General features: G+C 37.0%; 1 protein-coding gene across 1 annotated transcript; it reads left to right on the forward strand.

Annotated features, from left to right (window-relative positions):
- The first annotated feature begins 1067 nt into the window (after positions 1-1067).
- On the forward strand, positions 1068-23114 carry LOC129000771 (NADPH:adrenodoxin oxidoreductase, mitochondrial-like). Its single transcript, XM_054427765.1, has 9 exons — positions 1068-1156; positions 11613-11808; positions 15088-15306; positions 16706-16921; positions 18386-18578; positions 19510-19691; positions 21058-21196; positions 21587-21760; positions 22306-23114. The coding sequence occupies exons 2-9, from the start codon at positions 11683-11685 to the stop codon at positions 22440-22442; spliced, it is 1386 nt and encodes a 461-aa protein (XP_054283740.1). The 5' UTR covers positions 1068-1156; positions 11613-11682; the 3' UTR covers positions 22443-23114.
- The last annotated feature ends 240 nt before the right edge of the window (positions 23115-23354 follow it).

The raw sequence follows: 23354 nt of genomic DNA on the forward strand, positions 1-23354 counted from the left end.
TTTAAAGAACTTAAAAAAAAAAAATTCCATTCACTGGGGTACGTACACAGCTCCGTCTAACAACCTGGCACTATACTGGGCATTGGGCAATTGGTCATCACAGTGGGGGATAACCACGGCCTCCTTTTAACTCCAGGCCGCGGCCTTCGAAGTGGCAACGTCGCAAGTAGGGTTGCAACAGCTGTTTTGTTTGGAAGCAGCTAATGGTATTTGTGTATTTACGAAAGCTTGGTTACTGGACTATGAAAATATTGACTCCACTTTAAATGTAAAGATATATATTTTCATTTCATATTGTATTTTGTTTTCAGTTCTGTATGTTTTATTTCCAATATTTTAATAAATTTAAGTTTATAAATTTAAATTTAAATCAAGAAAGTGCGAATTAACGAGCTGATGTTACCCGTCTGCCATGTTATCTTATGGGACGTCGGACATTAAACAAGCCTACTTGCGAAGTTGCCAACTCTACCAGGCCAGAGGCGGCCGTTGGGATAACACTGACCCTGATGCTGTCTGCAAACTGCCATTTGTACCTTCCAAGTATTATATTACATAATCTGTTTAATGTAAGGCTTAAAATACGTACTTTGTATGGTTGCCATTTAATAAGAAAGTATTAAAGCACAGACAATATAATACTCTAATGTTTATTCCATTGTCTAAGGTTTATCTAAGGTTCTAAGGTTTATTCCATTGTCTGTGATTAAAGTATTATAAGTAATTTGAACAATAGTACTAGTACAGATTAGTCAGTTAAATGATAGATTAATAATAATTTGTTTAATTAGACTTGTTATTGACTATAATTTAGTTACGGGGTCAATTAATTAATGCACATTTTGACAAGTTTTAAATCATATTATCTCAAGTAATGTTAACCTATGCTCAGAGAAATTCAGTAAAGTTTTTCTCCATCGGTATTCAGTTCTCGTAGCTGAACCGCTGGCTCTAGACTGTACTGGAAAATTTTTCTAGTTTGTTTGTTTGTTATTGTTATTCGTTAAACGTCAGAAACGTCCTGTCCTGTCATAAATATATAATATTTACATTATTATCTGTATAATCTAACCTCACAATAGATCACAGTTTCAGATATTTAAAAACATATTACAAATAATTACCCTATGTATTCAAATATTGGATATTTTTATACGTAAGTTAAAATATCTATCGATTTATGTACTTTAGGCCTATATACAGTCAACAGTCCAGATCTTGTTATTGTTAATGATCCTCATAGGTTATGCTTACAGTACTTGTCTAAGTTGCAGTTGAAAACCTATTAAAAGTAATATAAATAAACAATTTGCTGCTATTTTAGTTGTGCCATGTTACTTAGGCTATTAAATTTATTTTTAATCCCGGAATCCTTCTTCTGACTCAGCCTAATGGTAAAAAGAAACAACTTTAATTTGGTAAAATGAAATTCGATGCAATAATTGTAATATCAAACCGAATTATAATCGATAAATGTATATTGATATTTAATCCGGTAGGTGTATGGCTCTGCCATTTTTAAGTACCTTTAAGGTAGGTGTATGGCTCTGGGGAGTGGGATTTTTTAAGCGAGATTTATCCCTATTCGGGGAAATTTTTTCAAACTTTTGATCCCTTTCAGGGATTTTCTCCAGTTTGTACCTACAGCTGTATAAACCATGTAGCCCTACTGTTTTTGGGGCGAGGAATTCGATGGGACCATCGCCGTCCCCCTACGAGCCCCCCCTTTCTAATTTCAAGGGGTAGATGGATATTCTTTGAATAAAATATATTTGTTTTCATGTGTATTTATTTATTATATTATCCTCCATACAAATAAACTAGTTTTAACACTTATACTGCCCCCTTGTACTGTAAGGGCAAGACCCTCCCCCCCCTTTGACTAAATATATATAATTTTGGAGAATATGTCGGTAAATCAGTACAAAAATAATAAAATATCCCCTATTTTTGGGGTGAGAAATCCAATGGAACCATCGCCGACGACCTAACCCCCCCCCTTCCTACTTACAAGAGGGGGAATTCCCCCCCCAGCCAAAATATTTTTACCTTTAAGGTAGGTGTATGGCTCTGGGGAGTGGGATTTTTTAAGCGAGATTTATCCCTATTCGGGGAAATTTTTTCAAACTTTTGATCCCTTTCAGGGATTTTCTCCAGTTTGTACCTACATCCCTATTCGGGGAAATTTTTTCAAACTTTTGATCCCTTTCAGGGATTTTCTCCAGTTTGTACCTACAGCTGTATAAACCATGTAGCCCTACTGTTTTTGGGGCGAGGAATTCGATGGGACCATCGCCGTCCCCCTACGAGCCCCCCCTTTCTAATTTCAAGGGGTAGATGGATATTCTTTGAATAAAATATATTTGTTTTCATGTGTATTTATTTATTATATTATCCTCCATACAAATAAACTAGTTTTAACACTTATACTGCCCCCTTGTACTGTAAGGGCAAGACCCTCCCCCCCCTTTGACTAAATATATATAATTTTGGAGAATATGTCGGTAAATCAGTACAAAAATAATAAAATATCCCCTATTTTTGGGGTGAGAAATCCAATGGAACCATCGCCGACGACCTAACCCCCCCCCCCTTCCTACTTACAAGAGGGGGAATTCCCCCCCCAGCCAAAATATTTTTTCTTCCCTATTATATTGATTTGTTATGTTTTCCTAAATACAAATACACCCTTTACAACAGTTATATTGCCCTCCTTGACCTGTAAGGGGGCGACACCCCCCCCCCATTTGCTAAATGTATATAGCTTTCGAAATTTTGTCTATAAAGCAGTACAAAACCATGGATACCCCCTATTTTCGGGGTGAGAAGTTCAATGGCGCAAACCCCGTCCCTCCATCATCTATAGTTTTCGATTTAGGGTGGGGGTATATGGATCTGGGGAGTGGGTATAAAATACGTGTTCTGGGATGTATGAGGGGTTGTGAACCCTATTTTGGGGTCGGGAAATTCAATGGCGCAAACCCCGTCCCTCCATCATCTATAGTTTTCGACTTAGGGTGGGGGTATATGGATCTGGGGAGTGGGTATAAAATACGTGTTCTGGGATGTATGAGGGGTTGTGATGTAGTTTTTTACCCTATTTTGGGGTCGAGAAATTCAATGGCGCAAACCCCGTCCCTCCATCATCTATAGTTTTCGATTTAGGGTGGGGGTATATGGATCTGGGGAGTGGGTATAAAATACGTGTTCTGGGATGTATGAGGGGTTGTGATGTAGTTTTTTTACCCTATTTTGGGGTCGAGAAATTCAATGGCGCAAACCCCGTCCCTCCATCATCTACAGTTTTCGATTTAGGGTGGGGGTATATGGATCTGGGGAGTGGGTATAAAATACGTGTTCGGGGGGGGTATGAGGGGTTGTGATATATGTTTCTACCCTATTTTGGGGGTGAGAAAGTCAATGGCGCAAACCCCGTCCTTCCAACATTTATAGTTTTCGATCTAGGGTGGGGGTATATGGATCTGGGGAGTGGGTATAAAATACGTGTTCGGGAGGGTATGAGGGGTTGTGATATAGTTTTTTACCCTATGTTGGGGGTGAGAAAGTCAATGGCGCAAACCCCATCCCTCCAACATTTATAGTTTTCGAACTAGGGTGGGGGTATATGGATCTGGGGAGTGGGTATAAAATACGTGTTCGGGAGGGTATGAGAGGTTGCGATATAGTTTCTTACCCTATTTTGGGGGTGAGAAAGTCAATGGCGCAAAATCCATCCCTCCATCATCTATAGTTTTCGATCTAGGGTGGGGGTATATGGATCTGGGGAGTGGGTATAAAATACGTGTTCGGGAGGGTATGAGGGGTTGTGATATAGTTTTTTACCCTATTTTGGGGGTGAGAAAGTCAATGGCGCAAACCCCATCCCTCCAACATCCTTAGTTTTCGATCTAGGGTGGGGGTATATGGATCTGGGGAGTGGGTATAAAATACGTGTTCTGGGATGTATGAGGGGTTGTGATATAGTTTTTTACCCTATTTTGGGGGTGAGAAAGTCAATGGCGCAAACCCCATCCCTCCAACATCCTTAGTTTTCGATCTAGGGTGGGGGTATATGGATCTGGGGAGTGGGTATAAAATACGTGTTCTGGGATGTATGAGGGGTTGTGATGTAGTTTTTTACCCTATTTTGGGGGTGAGAAATCCAATGGCGCAAACCCCGTCCTTCCAACATTTATAGTTTTCGATCTAGGGTGGGGGTATATGGATCTGGGGAGTGGGTATAAAATACGTGTTCGGGAGGGTATGAGGGGTTGTGATATAGTTTTTTACCCTATTTTGGGGGTGAGAAAGTCAATGGCGCAAACCCCATCCCTCCATCATCTATAGTTTTTGATCTAGGGTGGGGGTATATGGATCTGGGGAGTGGGTATAAAATATATATTATTTTTATATTTTGAGTTAGATTGGGGTCAACACCCTGCAACACTTTCTACATTGGACATAATTGGCTAACAGGTAAGTACACAGTTAACTTACCTGAATACATATGACCAAAGATGATTATCCACTTACATAATCCAATTACAAGCTGATTGATTTTCTAAAGCAGATGGAACTATGAATTAGTAATATTGACTCTCCCCGTAAGATTGCACACCAATTATATGAACTGCTTTCCCCATATAGTTTAAATATTGTGTTAAACGGATTCATCAAACACGTTTTTTAAGTTATACAATTTAATTTTTATGCTTATCTTTCCTTAATTAAATTATCATTGCAATATCTTTATCTATCAGTGTGCTGATTTGACATAAAACCTGAAGAGTAACCGTCAAAATCGAGATTATTCCCCTACGGTTGTATCATAATATTAAATTTTTAGAAACTAATATAATATTCCAATAATAATTTTTTTTGTAATGTAATATAAAATGTAGATTACTAGCACTGACGAATACTAGAAAATACCCGGTATGGATCATAAACATAAACAAATAACGTTTTTAGCCGAAAATAAATATATTTCCTCAATGTTTTATCTAGTTTCGGAATTTTTAGTTTGATTATGTATGTTGGAGGAGTTTTCGAGAATTACTATATTATTAGTTTGGACAAACTTGATAATAACAGACAAGAATGAAATCCAGTGGAATAAGACAGTGACATGAATTGTAGCTGTCAGATAATTTGTTGAACAATATTAGACGTTGGTCAATCCATAATGAATGGTGCGGGGGTACACGGGGAAGTAATAATCATTTGTTGTACCATAATCAAAGGCAAGAATAACTCTGCAATTGAGTTAAAAATGATTTATTTAACAATATAACACGTGGTTCAATTTATAAACAATGGTTTGGAGGCACACGGGAAAGTAATAAACAATTTTTGTTTTATAATCAACGGCAAGAATAACGCTGTACAGTTTGATTTCTTTTTTAGGTAGAAGCACAGAAAACGTACTGTAAACGTGTGTTTGCTGTTGTAGAAGCGACTAAGGTGTGCTTTGAATATGAACGTTTTTGGCAGTAATGCGATCGATCACTGTGTTAATACCTGTCCAATTTTTTAGGTTAAACCGTTAAACCAAAACAAAGAAACTGGTACATATCAAGCAATGAATGAAAATCAAGTAATGAATAGGCCTAAGTTGTTATTAAATTATTGTCACTACGTTATAAGTGACATGGACATTGCTTAAACCAATTTTTCACACTAACTGTGAGTCTGTGAATAAAGAAATGGTATAAAACTTAGGAGACTTAATTAGGCCTAGTTTACTTAGTTGACTTAGGGAGGGCCGACAACCCAAGAGAGGAATCAAAACTACACATCTGTGAGTGTAAAATTCAAATGAAGGCTTAAAATATTGTTTTAAAATTTCATATAATTAATAAAGTAACAGAAATGTCATAGTAAAGAAACGCTTAAATGAACTTAGAATACGTACACATGATGCGTTTGTTTATGAGGAAAATTATTTGATCAAAATATTTCTGAAACTTTGAGTTTGCTTTGTTCAATTTGTAGGATAAAACAAGTTTTTATTTTGGTAGGAGCCTTCTTACTTGACAAAAATATCTAATTTAGGCAAGAAATAACATCGTACCGTTTAGTGTTTAATTGATTATTACTACAATGTAAATTTGGAATGGAGAAAGCTGTAAAAACGGTGGATGTAAACAAAATGCTTACAGCAGGTCTATTATCATTTGAATTGGAGGATAGGAAGGAATGCATTTTTAATTATGGAGTTTGTCGTATTTTCCCCGTTGTTGATATAGATAAATAAATAAATAAGTACAGTACAATTAATTAATTAAGCTTTTTGCCACCGTGTCGGAAGACACGGGCTCGAACGGGAAATTTAGTTCCTAAATACTGAATACATCACTGCATTTACCTGGCAGTGTTGCCATTCCGCGGGAGGAAAGTTAAATTCAGGGGCGTAGACTCGCTGAATTAAATTAGTTGTTGAGCCAAACCATATGACTAAACTATACGTGTGGCATTTGTTGTTCTACTGGCATGTTAAGTTAAACTATAATTATGGGGTCTTTTTTCATATTTTCTTGCCCCAAAGCTGGTTCTATAACTAAATTGAAGTGTTACATTCGTCAGCCAGCTCAGCTCCTGTAATGTTACGGCCGTTTCAGCATTAATGTGCTATCATCAAACTGTTCGGCTAAAAGACGTTGTTATAACACAGAAACATTTCCACACGAAACACACACATACACAAAATTGGTTAAAAAAGGCTGTTAATAAATCGACCGCAGAGGAAGGTGGTACAGTATTCTGAAAGAGAATGAAATGTTCTACAATTGCTAGGCATTTCTTGAAAATACTTAATAAAGGTAGGAGAAAGTTTCCTCCAAATAAAAAAAACGTGTAAAATACAATTGTTTTTTTATTTATAATGGAAAACAGGGTTTTTTTATTTATCACCATAAACCATAACTAAAACAAACTTTCATAATTCATTATTTGAAAATCTTAATCTCCACGAATCAAGCCATCAGTCCAGTAAAACGGTATATTATATATTAACAAAGTACCGCGCAGATAATAACAAAAATATTCAATATTAATTTGGACTTCAGAAAAAGCGTATAGATTTTGAAAGTAGGCCTACAACAACAACAAAATATCTCCTCAAGATTTAAGAATAAGTCAACTGTGTTTTGCTTTTTTATGAACATATTTTGATCAATTTCGGAAAATACATTCATTATTTACTAAACTATTAACATTTTGGAAAAACAAACTTTTTTACCGCCCTTGTTGCAGCAAACCTAAGTACTCGTTAAACTAATTCTATTTAAATAGGGAATAAATGTGGTATTTTTAAGGAGGCATTTTTAGTGTACACCCAAATGGCAAATGGAAATTCGCTTACTTGCAGTGGCGGGTTTTTTTCATATGTTATACATTCAAGTACAGTATAATACTATTTGAAACGATAAAAAGTGGGGGGGATCTTTACATAATAGTTTTATGATTATGAAAACTCGTTGTAAGCTGAGAGCTAAAGACACGTTAGCTGGACTTCAGGCTCAAAATAACTTAAGATTACACTAGATACAAAAAGATGTTACATGAACATGACCATAATTTTTGGACACATTATTTTAAATCGTATGGCATTATTTAATTTTTGTAAATAATTGATTTTGGAAGAGTGTTTTGACTTTTTCATTGCACAGCAGCCATATCTAACTGTTGGGAAAAGATCGTTCATTGTGCTTTAGATAGCTAGAGTCCATAAACATGGATTTGTTAAAGTTATTAATACAAATATAAGACCTGTTAGTAAAAAGATTCCTGTGTGGCATGTGAATGAAAACGGCAAAGGAAAAATATTATAGGACCAAAATTAATTGTTGGGTACATTATTTTACATCATATAACATTATCCAATTTTGTGAATAATTTATTTTGATACAATCAGAGGAGTAAAAAAGAAAGAGTGTATGATGATGCTATCAACAATGTATTTTCGGATCAAAAACTATGGGGCGGCCCAGATTAGCCACGTTCTTGCGAATGTTCGTTTGACCCCTAGAAAAGATGTTTATTCTACTGTAAATTGTTATTCTGGCAAATCTTTGTTATATTTTAAGGATAAAGTTTTATTCTTTTAACTGTATAATTTGCATTTGCTTAGAAATAAGTATTTAAAGTTGTAAAGTGGGCGTGGTTTGTGAGTATAGTAACAATGGGATAGCGCCAGTTTAGTTTTGCGTTAAACCTGGGCCAATAGGAGAGTAGTCTGGTTGTAGCGCCTTCCCCTTGTTTCGGTCAATCTAGTTTATAATTCTAATCCACTGCCTGTTATATATCATGAACAATATCAATATCTATATCATACAAAGTGTTAGTTTGTGTATCTATCGTTTCCTGTAGTATATCATTATTAATATAAATATAGATATTATATGTTGCATATATTATAGTACCCGTACCGTTGACTATGGAATTCATAGGCTACTGTTCTTAATGGATTAGATTGCAACTTCAGCCGTTGATTATTAAACTAATGTGCAATCCCTCTTTGAATTGATTATGGAATCACCTCGGTTACTGTTCTTAACGGTCAAGATACTTACTCTAGTCGATGATTATTTTACCAATGATGGAACCTTACCATCATTATCACCACTTATTACCACTTTACCATTGATTATGGATTCAGTCTTCGGCTACTGTTGTTAACGGTCTAAAATTTCACTAGAGTCGTTGCTGATTGTAGATCCATATACCCCCACCCTAAATCGAAAACTAAGGATGTTGGAGGGGATGGGGTTTGCGCCATTGAATTTCTCGACCCAAAAATAGGGTAAAAAACTACATCACAACCCCTCATACATCCCAGAACACGTATTTTATACCCACTCCCCAGATCCATATACCCCCACCCTAAGTCGAAAACTATAGATGATGGAGGGACGGGGTTTGCGCCATTGAATTTCTCGACCCCAAAATAGGGTAAAAAACTACATCACAACCCCTCATACCCTCCCGAACACGTATTTTATACCCACTCCCCAGATCCATATACCCCCACCCTAGATCGAAAACTATAAATGTTGGAAGGACGGGGTTTGCGCCATTGGATTTCTCACCCCCAAAATAGGGTAAAAAACTACATCACAACCCCTCATACATCCCAGAACACGTATTTTATACCCACTCCCCAGATCCATATACCCCCACCCTAGATCGAAAACTATAAATGTTGGAAGGACGGGGTTTGCGCCATTGACTTTCTCACCCCCAAAATAGGGTAGAAACATATATCACAACCCCTCATACCCCCCCGAACACGTATTTTATACCCACTCCCCAGATCCATATACCCCCACCCTAGATCGAAAACTATAAATGTTGGAAGGACGGGGTTTGCGCCATTGAATTTCTCGACCCCAAAATAGGGTAAAAAACTACATCACAACCCCTCATACATGCCAGAACACGTATTTTATACCCACTCCCCAGATCCATATACCCCCACCCTAAGTCGAAAACTATAGATGATGGAGGGACGGGGTTTGCGCCATTGAATTTCTCGACCCCAAATAGGGTAAAAAACTACATCACAACCCCTCATACCCTCCCGAACACGTATTTTATACCCACTCCCCAGATCCATATACCCCCACCCTAGATCGAAAACTATAAATGTTGGAAGGACGGGGTTTGCGCCATTGGATTTCTCACCCCCAAAATAGGGTAAAAAACTACATCACAACCCTCATACATCCCAGAACACGTATTTTATACCCACTCCCCAGATCCATATACCCCCACCCTAGATCGAAAACTATAAATGTTGGAAGGACGGGGTTTGCGCCATTGACTTTCTCACCCCCAAAATAGGGTAGAAACATATATCACAACCCCTCATACCCCCCCGAACACGTATTTTATACCCACTCCCCAGATCCATATACCCCCACCCTAGATCGAAAACTATAAATGTTGGAAGGACGGGGTTTGCGCCATTGAATTTCTCGACCCCAAAATAGGGTAAAAAACTACATCACAACCCCTCATACATCCCAGAACACGTATTTTATACCCACTCCCCAGATCCATATACCCCCACCCTAGATCGAAAACTAAGGATGTTGGAGGGATGGGGTTTGCGCCATTGACTTTCTCACCCCGAAAATAGGGGGTATCCATGGTTTTGTACTGCTTTATAGACAAAATTTCGAAAGCTATATACATTTAGCAAATGGGGGGGGGTGTCGCCCCCTTACAGGTCAAGGAGGGCAATATAACTGTTGTAAAGGGTGTATTTGTATTTAGGAAAACATAACAAATCAATATAATAGGGAAGAAAAAATATTTTGGCTGGGGGGGGAATTCCCCCCCTTGTAAGTAGGAAGGGGGGGGGGTTAGGTCGTCGGCGATGGTTCCATTGGATTTCTCACCCCAAAAATAGGGTATATTTATTATTTTTGTACTGATTTACCGACATATTCTCCAAAATTATATATATTTAGTCAAAGGGGGGGGGGAGGGTCTTGCCCTTACAGTACAAGGGGGCAGTATAAGTGTTAAAATGAGTTTATTTGTATGGAGGATAATATAATAAATAAATACACATGAAAACAAATATATTTTATTCAAAGAATATCCATCTACCCCTTGTAATTAGAAAGGGGGGGCTCGTAGGGGGACGGCGATGGTCCCATCGAATTCATCGCCCCAAAAATAGTAGGGCTACATGGTTTATACAGCTGTAGGTACAAACTGGAGAAAATCCCTGAAAGGGATTAAAAGTTTGAAAAAAATTCCCCGAATAGGGATAAATCTCGCTTAAAAAATCCCACTCCCCAGAGCCATACACCTACCTTTAATCCGATAATATGTTACAGGTTCTCTGCGGAACGGTACCCATATACAGTTCTTATTACATATAAGTGTTGTTACTGTATTTGTGAGTTACATGTTTATTTGGTATGTTTTTTTTAGTTAAGATGTAACTTTTTATTAGTGTAATCTAAAAAAAAAAAATTGTTTAATAAATTTTCTTGACATCTTGCGACCAACCCAACATGACATGATTATCTTTTACAAAAAATAACATTATGATACATTTTCCATTCCCAATGACTGTTTGCACCCAATAAAAAAAAATATAGGAACATTTTGAATGGCAGTTAAAACTCTGTTGGGAATAAAGCTTTTATCTACTAACAACAGCCTATGTTAGTGTTGGGAATCGCCGAATGAAAATAACCGAATCAATCGGTTATTGATGCTGAATAGACTACCTCGGTTATTTTCTCCTGGTTCGGTTAAATTAGTCTTACCGTGCGATTCGGTGATTTAGTTATTTAGTTGATTTAGTTTGTCACATTATCAGGTAACTAAAATTTATTCGGCGATTCGTTCGACTAAAAATCACCGATTGACGCTAAAAGACTAAATTCCTTTCAGTTTCCCATAGAATAAAAATTAGTTTTGGTTTGTGATAGTGAATAATGACTAAAATTGATTCGATGATTCATTCGACTAAAAATAACCGATTGACGCAAAAAATAACTGATTGATTATTCGGTCATGGAAACCATTCGGTTATCCCATCACTAGCCTATGTAGGCCTAAACTATTAATTTCTTTTCTTCGCTTTCCAGAGCCAATTGAGCATTGGGAGCCAGCAAGAAAAATTATCTGAATAACTAAGCTGAATTAACTTACTTGACCATGCCTAGTTTATGCAGACTGTGTTATTCAAGCTGGAGATATTTTTCAAGCAGAGCAAATACTCAAAAAGTGTGTATCATTGGAAGTGGTCCAGCAGGTTTCTACGTAGCTCAGCATCTTGTAAAGGTAGTGATTTAGCAAGTTTACCTATAGGGAAGTAGCTATTACCGTAAGTGGCACGGTAGGCCTAAACTGTAAGCTTGACCTAGACCCGGGACCGATTTAATTTTTTATTTTGACGTCCCCAGAGGCCAAAAATACTTTTCGTTTAAATTTATATAGCTTATATGTGAACGCAATAAACTTACCGTAACTCAGGTATAATTATGGTCTGATAACTAGGATGAGCTCACGAATCAGCAAGATCATGGGGTGTAATGGGGTTTTGAATTAGTTTTTTCACTAATTTTAACAATAAAAACATGGAAAGGCCCAATTTTCAGTACAGCCATCCCAAAATACTGTTAATACTGTTCTGTTAATACTGTTCTATGAAATGGCGACCATACAAAGTAGGTATTTTATGCCGGAGATGAGTGTAGGATGAGTGGCGCGATCTTGTAGTCTTGTTAGTGACTAAGGCCGACATTCCTTAGACACAGCTGTTACCTAAGCTGGCAACTAAGGGACCTACAGTTTATAGTGGAATCCGAACCACATTTTTGCCTTGGTAATTACGAATTGGTCTAATTATCAGGATAGTACTGCAGATAGTCGTAGTACTCACCCGTGCGGACGTTAATCCACACCAGGGAGTATTGCATCCACAGTGCATGCCTATAATTATCCACAATTTGTGACTTCCTAGTAGCTGGATTACAGGACGACGCCACCCGTCAAAGAAATTTAATAACTAAAAGATTTTGTACATTTAAGTGTGTTTTACAATTAAAGGTTACGGAAAAAATAATTAAAAAAAAACTATAAGTTGTATTTAAAATTCCCATGTTATTCTTATAGGTAGGCTACCTAGAGAAAAAGATTTTGTAGGTTGGTTGTTTTTGGATATATTTTGATCATATTTAGCAAAATTATTTATTTCATCCTAAATTATTAAAATTTGGTAAAAAAAATCACTTTTTATCCACACCTTGGCAGCAAACCTAAGTACTCTTTAAAACTAATTGTAAATATGACTTGTTAATGGGAATATCTTAGTAAAAATCCAATTCAGACAAGTTGAAATTTGATTAGTCTACAGGTTTGCTGTGGCGGGGTTATTTATCTGTGGGTTCCATCAATCCTTTTGAAGTTTTCTGAATGTTCTTTGAAACGAAAAAAAGATCATCCTAAGAAGTAACCATCCATATCAAGATATGAGTTGGGGTAGTGATAATTTGGATCAACACGTTTAGGCATCTTTTAAATCATTTAGGTTTTTTATCCCTCCCACCCCATTCCAATGTCCGTGGTGGGTGTATTTATTTAAATGTTTCTTGACGACTCCATCATGGATGAAGACAAAGCATTCTTGCTAGGATACCACCTGACGATGCCTGAATAGGCGAAACATGTTGTGAGTTCTACTTACTACAATTGAACTGTTGATGTAAAGGTATGTACCTCATATTAGTATTATCCTTATCATTATGAATTGAAATGGGGATGCCACCTATGTCCGCATTTTAACTCAAATTTGAGTGAGGGATCAGTGTAGAATGAAGTGAGATGTGCTTTGTTGCTGACTAAGGGCAGGCGCGCACTATCCCGACCACGACCACGACCAAACACCCTTCCAGTCGTTGTCGTTCATCATGCGACCAGAGCACGACCCGACCAAGGCAACGAATGTTTTACAAACTTCAGTGAATATAGATGTTGAAGAAACAGCTGCTATGGTGCATTTGTATAGTAGGTACGTTTAAGCGGAAGAAGAAACGAAACTGGGTACATCCAATGTTAACTGTCAGGTCTACAGAAGGGCAGTTTGCAACATTTTATGAAGAGCTACGTCAGTATGAAGACAGGTTTTTTAGTTACACAAGAATGTCTGTTAAAAGCTTTGATGACTTACTTAGAAAAGTTGCTGGTGAAATCAGGGGACAAGACACTACATTGAGACAGTGTATAGGAAGTGAAGAAAAATGGTGTATATGAGTGGTGTACTGGTCGGGTCGGAGGCAAGTCGGGGGTAGTGCGCATCGTCCCATTACATTGTGTGCTATTTTTGGCTGCTACGACCAGTGGGTCGGGCCCGCCCAAAACTGAAAAATTTTGGTCATGCGACCAGGGTCCGACCAGTCGACCAGTGCGCGCTGTTCCATTTATTCCTATTATAAAACTGGTTGTATCCGACCAGTCGGAGTCGTGGTCGTGGTCGGGATAGTGCGCGCCGGCCCTTAGATCAGCTGTTACATAATTCACGATCATTTATTTGAAGGCCAATAATCAGGGACAGCTGGGTCCAGTTTCAAACCAACATAAAGCTACTGGCCTATCTGAGGATTGATTCGAGAACCTTTTGATTGTTAGGCGATCACTATAACCACTCAGCTACCCAGCCTGAATATAGAATTTCAGACCCTAGCACACTGAGTGTGAATGGCTTTGAACTAGGCTATGTTCTTTTTGACAGAAGCAATTGGCTGCAGCTGGTCCATATAGATCAGTGGCGGATCCAGAGGGGGGGGCGAAGGGGGCGACCGCCCCCCCTCGGGCATACATATACATATATTTTTTACTGCATGTAATACAGTAGTGCATACACATTGCGTAAAATAATTTGTCACACTAACTTTGGACAATGAAATGGTATAAAACTGCCATTTTGGAGACTTAGTTTACACCAATTTTTCGGGGGGGGGGGGGGGGGGGGTACCCCCGAACCCCCCAGACTCCCTGGTTCGCCCCCCCCTTGTGACTGTTCTAGATCCGCCACTGATATAGATTAGATGTCTAGGCCCCTACATAAGCATCCAATAGTCAATGGTTAGATACACTATTTATTCTAGAGAAGCCTATGTCATAAAAGATGCAGATTGTGTAAAATAAAAGAATACAAATCTGGACTTAAAAGAAAACCCAAATGTACAGCTAAAGACACGTAAGCTGGCAATCCACTGATTGCTACTAGCCTAGTTTTAAAACTTTTTAAGCTGTCATGAGGATTGCGTCAACTGAACCTTGGTTCTCGCGACCTTCGTGAAGGCGCTCAAGTACATGAAAGGGGAAGTCATCCCCATGCGTCAGCGGAAATATTTCCAGTCTGGTCTTTTCCTTACCTCCCTCTACCTACACTGATCACGCTAGCCCCAAGTGCCAACTTATGTGTCACTAGCTGTTCAGTAGAGTAAAAGTTCATCACTTTCACTTTACAAGAGATTTGACAAATATATATAACAAAATAAAGTCGTACCTTGTTCAAATATTATTTCAACATTTTCCCAACTACTATTCTTGTTTCAGCATAATTCAGCTGTAGAAGTCGACATTTATGAACGACTTCCTGTTCCGTTTGGACTTGTTCGCTATGGAGTCGCTCCTGACCATCCTGAAGTGAAGAATGTGATCAATACGTTCACAAAGACTGCACAAAATCCTCGAGTTAAGTTTTATGGAAACGTCTCACTCGGAGAAAATATTTCTTTGAAAGATCTTCAGAATGCTTATCATGCTGTTGTTCTGGTAAGAATACATGATATTTATAATTAGGCGGAACATAAATTTCTCCAACAGGCCTGTATTGGTTTAACCTGAGATTAAAACACCTAGACAGTAGCTATAAAAACCATAACCGAATTTATATTTGTTAGCTGTTGTTTTAAGTTACGCTTCGACTGCATCAAGTTCTAAAAGGCATCGTTGAGTGATGGTCAGAAAATGATTAAGTGCCTAAAACTGTAATAAATAAACGGTATCAGCAAACTGACACATACTTTCTCCTATAGGCTTGTAAACAACTTTTATCATGGGTAAGCGGTGGGAGTTACTATGATAGGGATAAATCACAAAAGTTGCAATAACTTTTGAACCGCTTTTTTACCGCGAAATGGGTTTCGTACCATTTTGTTCAACATTTTAAGGACCATAACACTAATTTGAATCAAAACTGGCCTTTTTTTCTTTTTTCCAAAATCCAATTTTTCATTTTTATAGGAAAATAACATAAGTTACAATATATTTGGAACTGTAATTTTTACAGAAATGGAATTTGTACAATTTTCTTCAGAACTTAATATAACATACAAATTTTTTTATCAAAATTGTTAGGGCCATCGAGAAAGTCTGATTATTTTGTTATTTTATGGGTTTTTATGGAAAAATCATAATTAAAAATAAAAATTTTGAAAAAATCTAAAGAAACACCTGGAGATATAATGGATTAGTACCTACGTACAACATTTCATCAAAATCGGACGACAGGTGTGATCTGTAGCTCAGTACACACACACACACACACACACACACACACACACACACACACAGACATCACTTTGAAAACCACTTTTTTGGGTCCAGGGGGACCCAAAACGGATATATCCACTCACAACTCAACCTCGAGAAACTTTTGACGAAAACAATACTTTCTCTATATATAGGCCTACTATGTATATGGGGGAAAAGTGACTCAAAACGGAAATATCCACTCAAAACTCAAACTCGACAATTTTGACGAAAACAATCCTTTTTTCATATACTATGTATAGGTGGAGAAAGTAAAAAAAATCACTGCTCTAAGTGTGGTTGTTTAAACTGATAATTTATTTATTGTCTTGAAACCTTTGAAGTTTGAAGCTTGTAGTTAATTAATTGCTGTGAAAATATGATAATGTTATAAATTATTAATCTAATTACTATAGTGTCGTATTTAGTATAGGCCTAGTTATATAATTTTAAGTTTAATTTAACAAAAAGTATAAAACTTAGGACAAGAAAGGGGGAGGGGTCCTGACCCCCTGAACCCCCTCCCCACGGCTATGTCACTGCTGTGCTTGTTAGATTCTTAAAACTTTCTACGCTATTAGTAGTCTCAAATTTATCTGTGCATTTTACACAAATTCAATAATCTGAGAATCATTTGCAGACTTATGGTGCTGAGAGGGACCAGGAGTTGGGAATTACTGGGGAACACCTGGACAATGTTATCTCTGCCAGGAGGTTTGTAGGGTGGTACAACGGACTGCCAGCTGACAAAGACCTGAGGGTGTCTCTAGACTGTGAAACAGCTGTTGTCATTGGTCAGGGGAACGTAGCCGTTGATGTGGCCAGGATATTGCTCACAGATATTGATATACTCAAGGTAAGGTCTCGCCTTACGTTGAAGTGGATTGTTGTTTTAAGATAATAAGTGTCATCAACCGAATTCACTGTTTGGCCGAGCTTATGCACTGTTTGAATTTACTTTGGAATTTACATAATTGAGCCTATTAGCGAATTTCCCTATCGGGAAGTAGCTATTACCGTAGGTGGCACGGTAAGACCTAGACCCGGGACTGATTTACTTTTTCATTTTGATGTCCCCAGAGGCCAAAAACACCATTCGTTCAAATTTTTATATATGTATATATACATATATATACGTCCGTGAACGTGATAACTTGAGTAATTTTTGTCCGATTTTGATGAAATTTGGTTTAAAGGTGTAAAGTGGGATAAACTTCAATGAGTTCGCGAACCAGCACGATCGGACCATGGGAACGGGGCTTTACGGGGGGCTTTATGGGGTAAAAATTGGTTTTTCTCACTTTTGACCCTCAGAACACAAAATTTTCCAATTTCTCTTTAGACCCTTTTAAAGAGCTTAAAAAAACAAATAATATAATATATAAAAGTAGCCTATTTATGTTCGGTTATTAGTAACGGAGAAAATTTAAAAAATTGTAAATTTCAAATTCCCATTTTATTCTTATGTAGAATATTGTCAAATGTTGTAGTTTGCTTGTTTTTATGGATATATTTTGATCAAATTTGGCAAATTTATTTATTTTGTACTAAGCTATCAATATTTTACTCAAAAACACACTTTATTAGTTTCCTTGTAGCAGCAAACCTAGGTACTCGTTAAACCTAAAATGTTATTAAAATATATTTAACTGAAAATCAATTCGGACAAATGGAATTTCGCTTAGTCGGCAGGTTTGCTGCGGATGGGGTATTTTAATCTTATTTTCATCAATGCTTGTTCAGGTCCTTACATATAAAATTAACAAAAGAGTAAAAGCCTAAACAAGTGAAGTTGAGGGATTTTCAACATAGAATAAAACTGACTAAGTAAGTATTAGCCTGGTTGTGTCTACTGAGTAAGATCAAATACGAAGGGACTCTAAAAGGTTTGTTGTTGTCAAAACACCAAGTCACCTTAGGAACCTAACTTTTATGTCTTTCTCATTTTACTAATTCAAAGGCTAAATAAATGTAACCGTTCCTACAAACATAGATTTTGTAATATCGGTCTCATTCATGTTCAAATCTGAAGGCTGGCTGATTCGTACCCAAGCTGGGTTGGTTCTGGAGCAGATGCCATTTTTGTCATTGCGAGTTATCAACCAATATTAATGCTATATAATGTAATGATATTGGTCTAACTAATGTTGATGATCAATGTTGAATAGTAACAAGAGGAGGTTTGAATTAAACTACATACTCCCATAAAAGAAAATTGTGAAAAAATGTTTATAGCGCTGTTAAAACACACTAAATAAAAGGGCATTTCACTTGTTCAAACAAATTTAAGTTTTTACCACGTTTTCTTTGCCTTCCCTAGAAAACAGATATCACAGCACACTCAGTGGCTGAGCTGGCCTCCAGTAGAGTGCGTCGGGTTGTCTTGGTCGGCCGCAGAGGTCCCTTGCAAGTAGCCTTCACCATAAAGGAGCTGCGGGAGATGCTGAAGCTACCTGGAGTCAGGACACAGTTCTACACAGGTCAAATGGATGGAGTGCAACAACATGTCGACAGTAAGTAGTGTTATTCAGATTTTCACATTATTGTAATCTGAACTGAAAACTTGTGGGCTTAGACAGTCTAGATACAAGAACATGATCATTTTTTAAAATTTAGATCTAGGCCTATAGTTTTTAATTGGCACCAGTCTCGAGGGGGGGGGGGGGGGGCAATTGCCACCCCTGGATCCGCCTCTGGGACTGTTCAGTATTCATTTAAAGGCAGGCCAGCTGATCAGTGTGACAGATAGAGAGAGTAGATTGCATAATCCCCATGTTCCCAACAATTAACAGTTCTTAAATTAATAAATTTAAACATTCCGAGTTCCAACTGCATTACCTTGCTCATTCTTATCGTTTTGTGTAGCATCATTAAGCCTTTTCTCTTTTTAGTTTGTTTTATTTAATTATCTAACTCTTTTTTGTGTATGTACAGTTAACTCTTTGGTTATAAAGTAAACTGTGTATGAATTTAACTGTGTGAACGTTTGTACTTCTTCTGGGCTAAACTACAAATGAAACAAAATGAAACGTGGCCATACCATACTCTATCAGTCCTTCAACTCAGAGAACTGCATGTGCGGTAATATTAAGTCAATTGTGTCAAAAGCAAACCAAAAGTCCATATTTTTTTGTAAACAAAATTTAAATTTCAATATTCCTTCATTTACTGTCCACTTTATTGAAAAAAGCCTTATTAGGCATACACAACAACAACATAATCTATAAAATTACATTCATAAAAAAGAATTAATACTTCCAAAGGTTAAGGTGCTTTCAATGGGCTAAGGACGTAAAATATTTGTAACATCTAGGAGATTTATGTAGGTAGTTTTAAGGAGGTAAAATTGACTTTAAAAATACAAACACCTCAACATACAGTATTGCATGTTTGTGTACACATTACTATGAATTCTTTGACAGAACAATTCAACTTATTTCTCAGAACTAGCCCGACCTCGTAAGAGACTCACTGAGCTGTTGCTCCAAGCATCATCATCTCCACAACAATCTGTTGATAAAACCCTCCAGCTGCTGTTCCTTAGATCTCCGCTCTCTTTTACTGGAGGTCAACGAGTTTCCGAGATTAATCTAGGAATCAACCAACTTGAAGGAGATGATTTGAACGTAAGTTGGTTGTAAGGTAGGTTTTGAATCGTACTGAATACGGCTGGCTAAGTAGTTGTGGCGCAGGACTTTGTCAGTGACCGAGATGTTCCAAGCATCATAGTTCCAAACAATGTTGTTTCTAGGTCCCAGATCTCTTATTCTGGAACCCAGCAGCTCCCAAGGTGTATACAGGAACTAACTAATTCGAAGGAGACATTTGGGGCAATTGGGAGTAGGATGTAACTATTTGAATACAAAATTTTTAAACAAATCTGTTAAGTGCTATTATTTCTGTTTTTGTGTCAAATATTATACTTTAATAATTCTCAATGGGATGTTAAATTCAGTTTTATACTTTACCATGAGGATAAAATTGTTTGTATTAATTGTATCAATTTAAACTTGGGCAGTGTACTTGAATTTTGAAAAAAATAGTTTGCATGGTTTGAACTGGATTTATAAAATTTTAGCTTGTATTTAATAGTATTCTGCATAGTAAGTTCTGATTTAAAATTCCTAATCACTACTTACATGTTGATTTTTTTTTGGAAAGTCATTATCGTATTGGGTACGATGAGTGACTTTGTATAGGTCTACTGGAGTAAGTTGTCCTTACACTTTGGTTTGGCTAACAAGTCTATGCCTTCTACAGATCAGTGATTGCAGCACACTCTGTCCGTGGCTCAATTCCACTGAAACAATTTCATTCTAAAACCTGTTACAATTTTTATAATAAGAAAGGAATGTCTACTTTGATCAATAGTCACTGCTACCATCTATATACAGGGTGTCACTTAAGTAGGTACCGGTATAACAAATTTGGGAGTAAATTTAATGTCTCAGAATAAAACCAAAATGAGGAATAACATTTTTTCTAAATGCCTCGTTACTGAGATATTTGCCATTTGAAAGATATTACAGTAGACTCCCTCTTATCCGGACCGAGGCCGGATAACGGTTTTTCCGTCCCCAAAAACTTGTTAAAACGAACAGTTTAAATGCATACTGTATACAGTATTTAACTTAAATTTAGGAGAACGTTGTATTTAGACTTGTGATCACTGGTCTCAAATATTTTCCACGAGAACAGTCGTTTCAGTACCGCCCACTTCCTGCTGATCTAGTCCGGTTAAACCGATGTGCTGATAAAAATTGTCCGGTTAAAGAGATGTCATTTCCGCCGAGAGTAGTGTGGTTAAAAGGTGGCCGGGTAAGAGGGAGTCTACTGTATTATGAAATTTAGAGGGACAAAATATTCTTGATTTTTGTTTTATTTTGACCTACAGTATTCCTAAACTTTTCGTCCTTACCTACGAGACAACCTGTTTTCATAGATTTTAACCCACTTTACTTTTGTCTTGTAGTAGTGAGTATTTGATTTCAGAAACAAAACGCAGTGTTGTCTGAGGCCAGAGAGTCGCTGAGTTGTGGCCTGGTGCTGCGTAGTATCGGCTACAAGAGTGTCCAGGCAGACCCTGATGTGCCATTTGACCCAGCTCGGAGTGTTGCATCACAGAAGCCTGGTGAGTGCTACACGTTACACCACATCGCACCAGACAATCTTAATTTATTTTTGTAATGGAGTGTATAACCATATCGTAAACTAAACATACTCCTTTCTGGACTTATAATTTGTAAAGGTCAGCTGGATACAATTTTAGTTCAGTCTGGTCAAAGAGTTAATTCACAAAATAAATACTAAAGCAAGGTTAACATTATAAAGTCAAAAGTTGATTAATGTGGTGCTCTGCTTAGCCAGACAAAACTGTCTCTAGCATATTTGCTTTGTAAATCTTAAATATTGTTTTACACGTTCTACAAGATAGTAGAACACCTATCTCTGTTCTTAGGTAGTTTTTTTATATAAAAAAATACCTTTTTTTATAAATCCCCTCTAAAATAATTCTCTTTAGGATTGTACGCCGCGGGTTGGCTCGCTACTGGTCCTGTTGGTGTGATTTTGTCAACAATGTCAAATGCTTTTGAAACTGCCAATGTGATCAACAAAGACTTGAGTTCGGGCGCAGTGGATGTCTCTCAGAGCAAACCAGGCGCTGCTTATATATTGAATCTGCTACGGAGTAAAGGTAAGATCTTATAGCCTAGGAAGCAATTCTAGTTTTTAAATGATTTTTCCCCTTTTTTTAAACATCATACTCCATCACTATCGACTATTTGTCTGCATGGTGAACAGGACAGTGACGTACCGGTACCTTTACAGGTATAAGCCCTCAGTGATAAGAAAGTGCAAGCAAACAAGATAAGATAGTAATAACAAGATAAGATAGTAATAACAAGATAAGATCATATATGCAATAATGATTATAATGATATAATGATTGCCTAGAAAGGGGTAGACCTATATATATTTTCAAGCTTACAGTGGTGGCGCTTTACCTGAACAGTAGGGTGGGCCATTGGTGGGACAAAGCGGGGTGGGATCATTCCGGAGGGTTTGGGGGTAATGGAATTTTGAAAATAGGTTTTTTGAAATTTTTGACATAAATTAGACTGGGTTTTTATTATTTGAATCACCTGATTAGAAGTTGGTAGGGTTAACAATGGTACGTTATTTACTACTATTAATTTTTTTTTACTGTTGAAGTTAATACAGCAAAGTCCCTGGTTTTAGGTATTCCAACAGTGGATTTCGTCGGATGGGAGAAAATCGATAAAGTGGAAACCGAAAGAGGTCAACTTGTGGGAAAACCTAGAGAAAAAATTGTCAACATCACAGAAATGTTAAACATTGGGGCACAGCTAAGATGAGTTTGTTGAATTAATTCAAAATTTGAATCTTGAGATATTTTAAGTTAAAGTTCATATTTTATATTGACTTTCACAATTGGACGTTGGAAACAAAGTGGTCGACGACACTCATTTAGTGCCCATACCATGTTTGAGAGATGCAGTTTACTGCTCCGTTAGTAGTTCCCTTACCACTCTGAAGGTGGCCCTCTGCAATGAAGCTAAAGCTTTAGTAGACCTTGATGTGATACGAGGGGTAAAGTCCCTTGAAGATGCCGCCCTAGAATTCCAGGACAGAACATTAAGTCCAGAAAGCCTGATGACTCAGAGAGTAGTTAGGATGAGGTAAATGAAGATAAGGACCGTAGCTATCAACACAACTTTCAATATGCCGAGTTAAGTGGTCCTAAGCACTGTCCTCCTGTTAATCTTTGTTTTTACAAAATTAAGGAAACCCACATTAAACTGTGCAATGCTGTGGGGGTGCTATCATGTCGCATTTTGTTTTGTTTTACGTAAGACTGATTTTTATATACAAATTTATTGCTAGATATTTTGAATGTATTATTTATCATAGTAACCATGCTTTACTCTTCAAATGCAAACATTTTATGAATTAGCCCATATTATATTGTTAAATTATAGGCTAGTTGTAAAAGTTATGTATATTCAATAAATATATTTTTTACTAAATATTATTTTGTATTCATACTAAACCAGTCAAGTAAAGAACTTATTAATAGTTTTTTTTTACTTAAAAACAAAATTGAAAGATAAAAAAATATAATAAATCAAATAGGCCCTACTACGTAAGCAATATTAAACCTATTAATACCCCCGCCGCAGCAAACCTGCAGACTAAGCGAATTTCCATTTCCCTGAATGGATTTACACTAAAATGTCTCCTTAAAATTATCACATTTATTCCCTATT

The sequence above is a fragment of the Macrosteles quadrilineatus genome, unplaced genomic scaffold (assembly GCF_028750875.1).
Source record: "Macrosteles quadrilineatus isolate MER2022 unplaced genomic scaffold, UCM_ALF_1.0 Scaffold_8__2_contigs__length_117827958, whole genome shotgun sequence".
Classification (NCBI taxonomy): domain Eukaryota; kingdom Metazoa; phylum Arthropoda; class Insecta; order Hemiptera; family Cicadellidae; genus Macrosteles; species Macrosteles quadrilineatus.

Bases quoted from the DNA above. Each gene is read 5' to 3' on its own strand.
- LOC129000771 (XM_054427765.1), top strand. From the start codon at position 11,683: ATGCCTAGTTTATGCAGACTGTGTTATTCAAGCTGGAGATATTTTTCA. The intron at 15,307-16,705 runs GTAAGAATACAT...AATCATTTGCAG, and splicing joins CTTATCATGCTGTTGTTCTG to ACTTATGGTGCTGAGAGGGA. The intron at 21,197-21,586 runs GTGAGTGCTACA...AATTCTCTTTAG, and splicing joins TGTTGCATCACAGAAGCCTG to GATTGTACGCCGCGGGTTGG.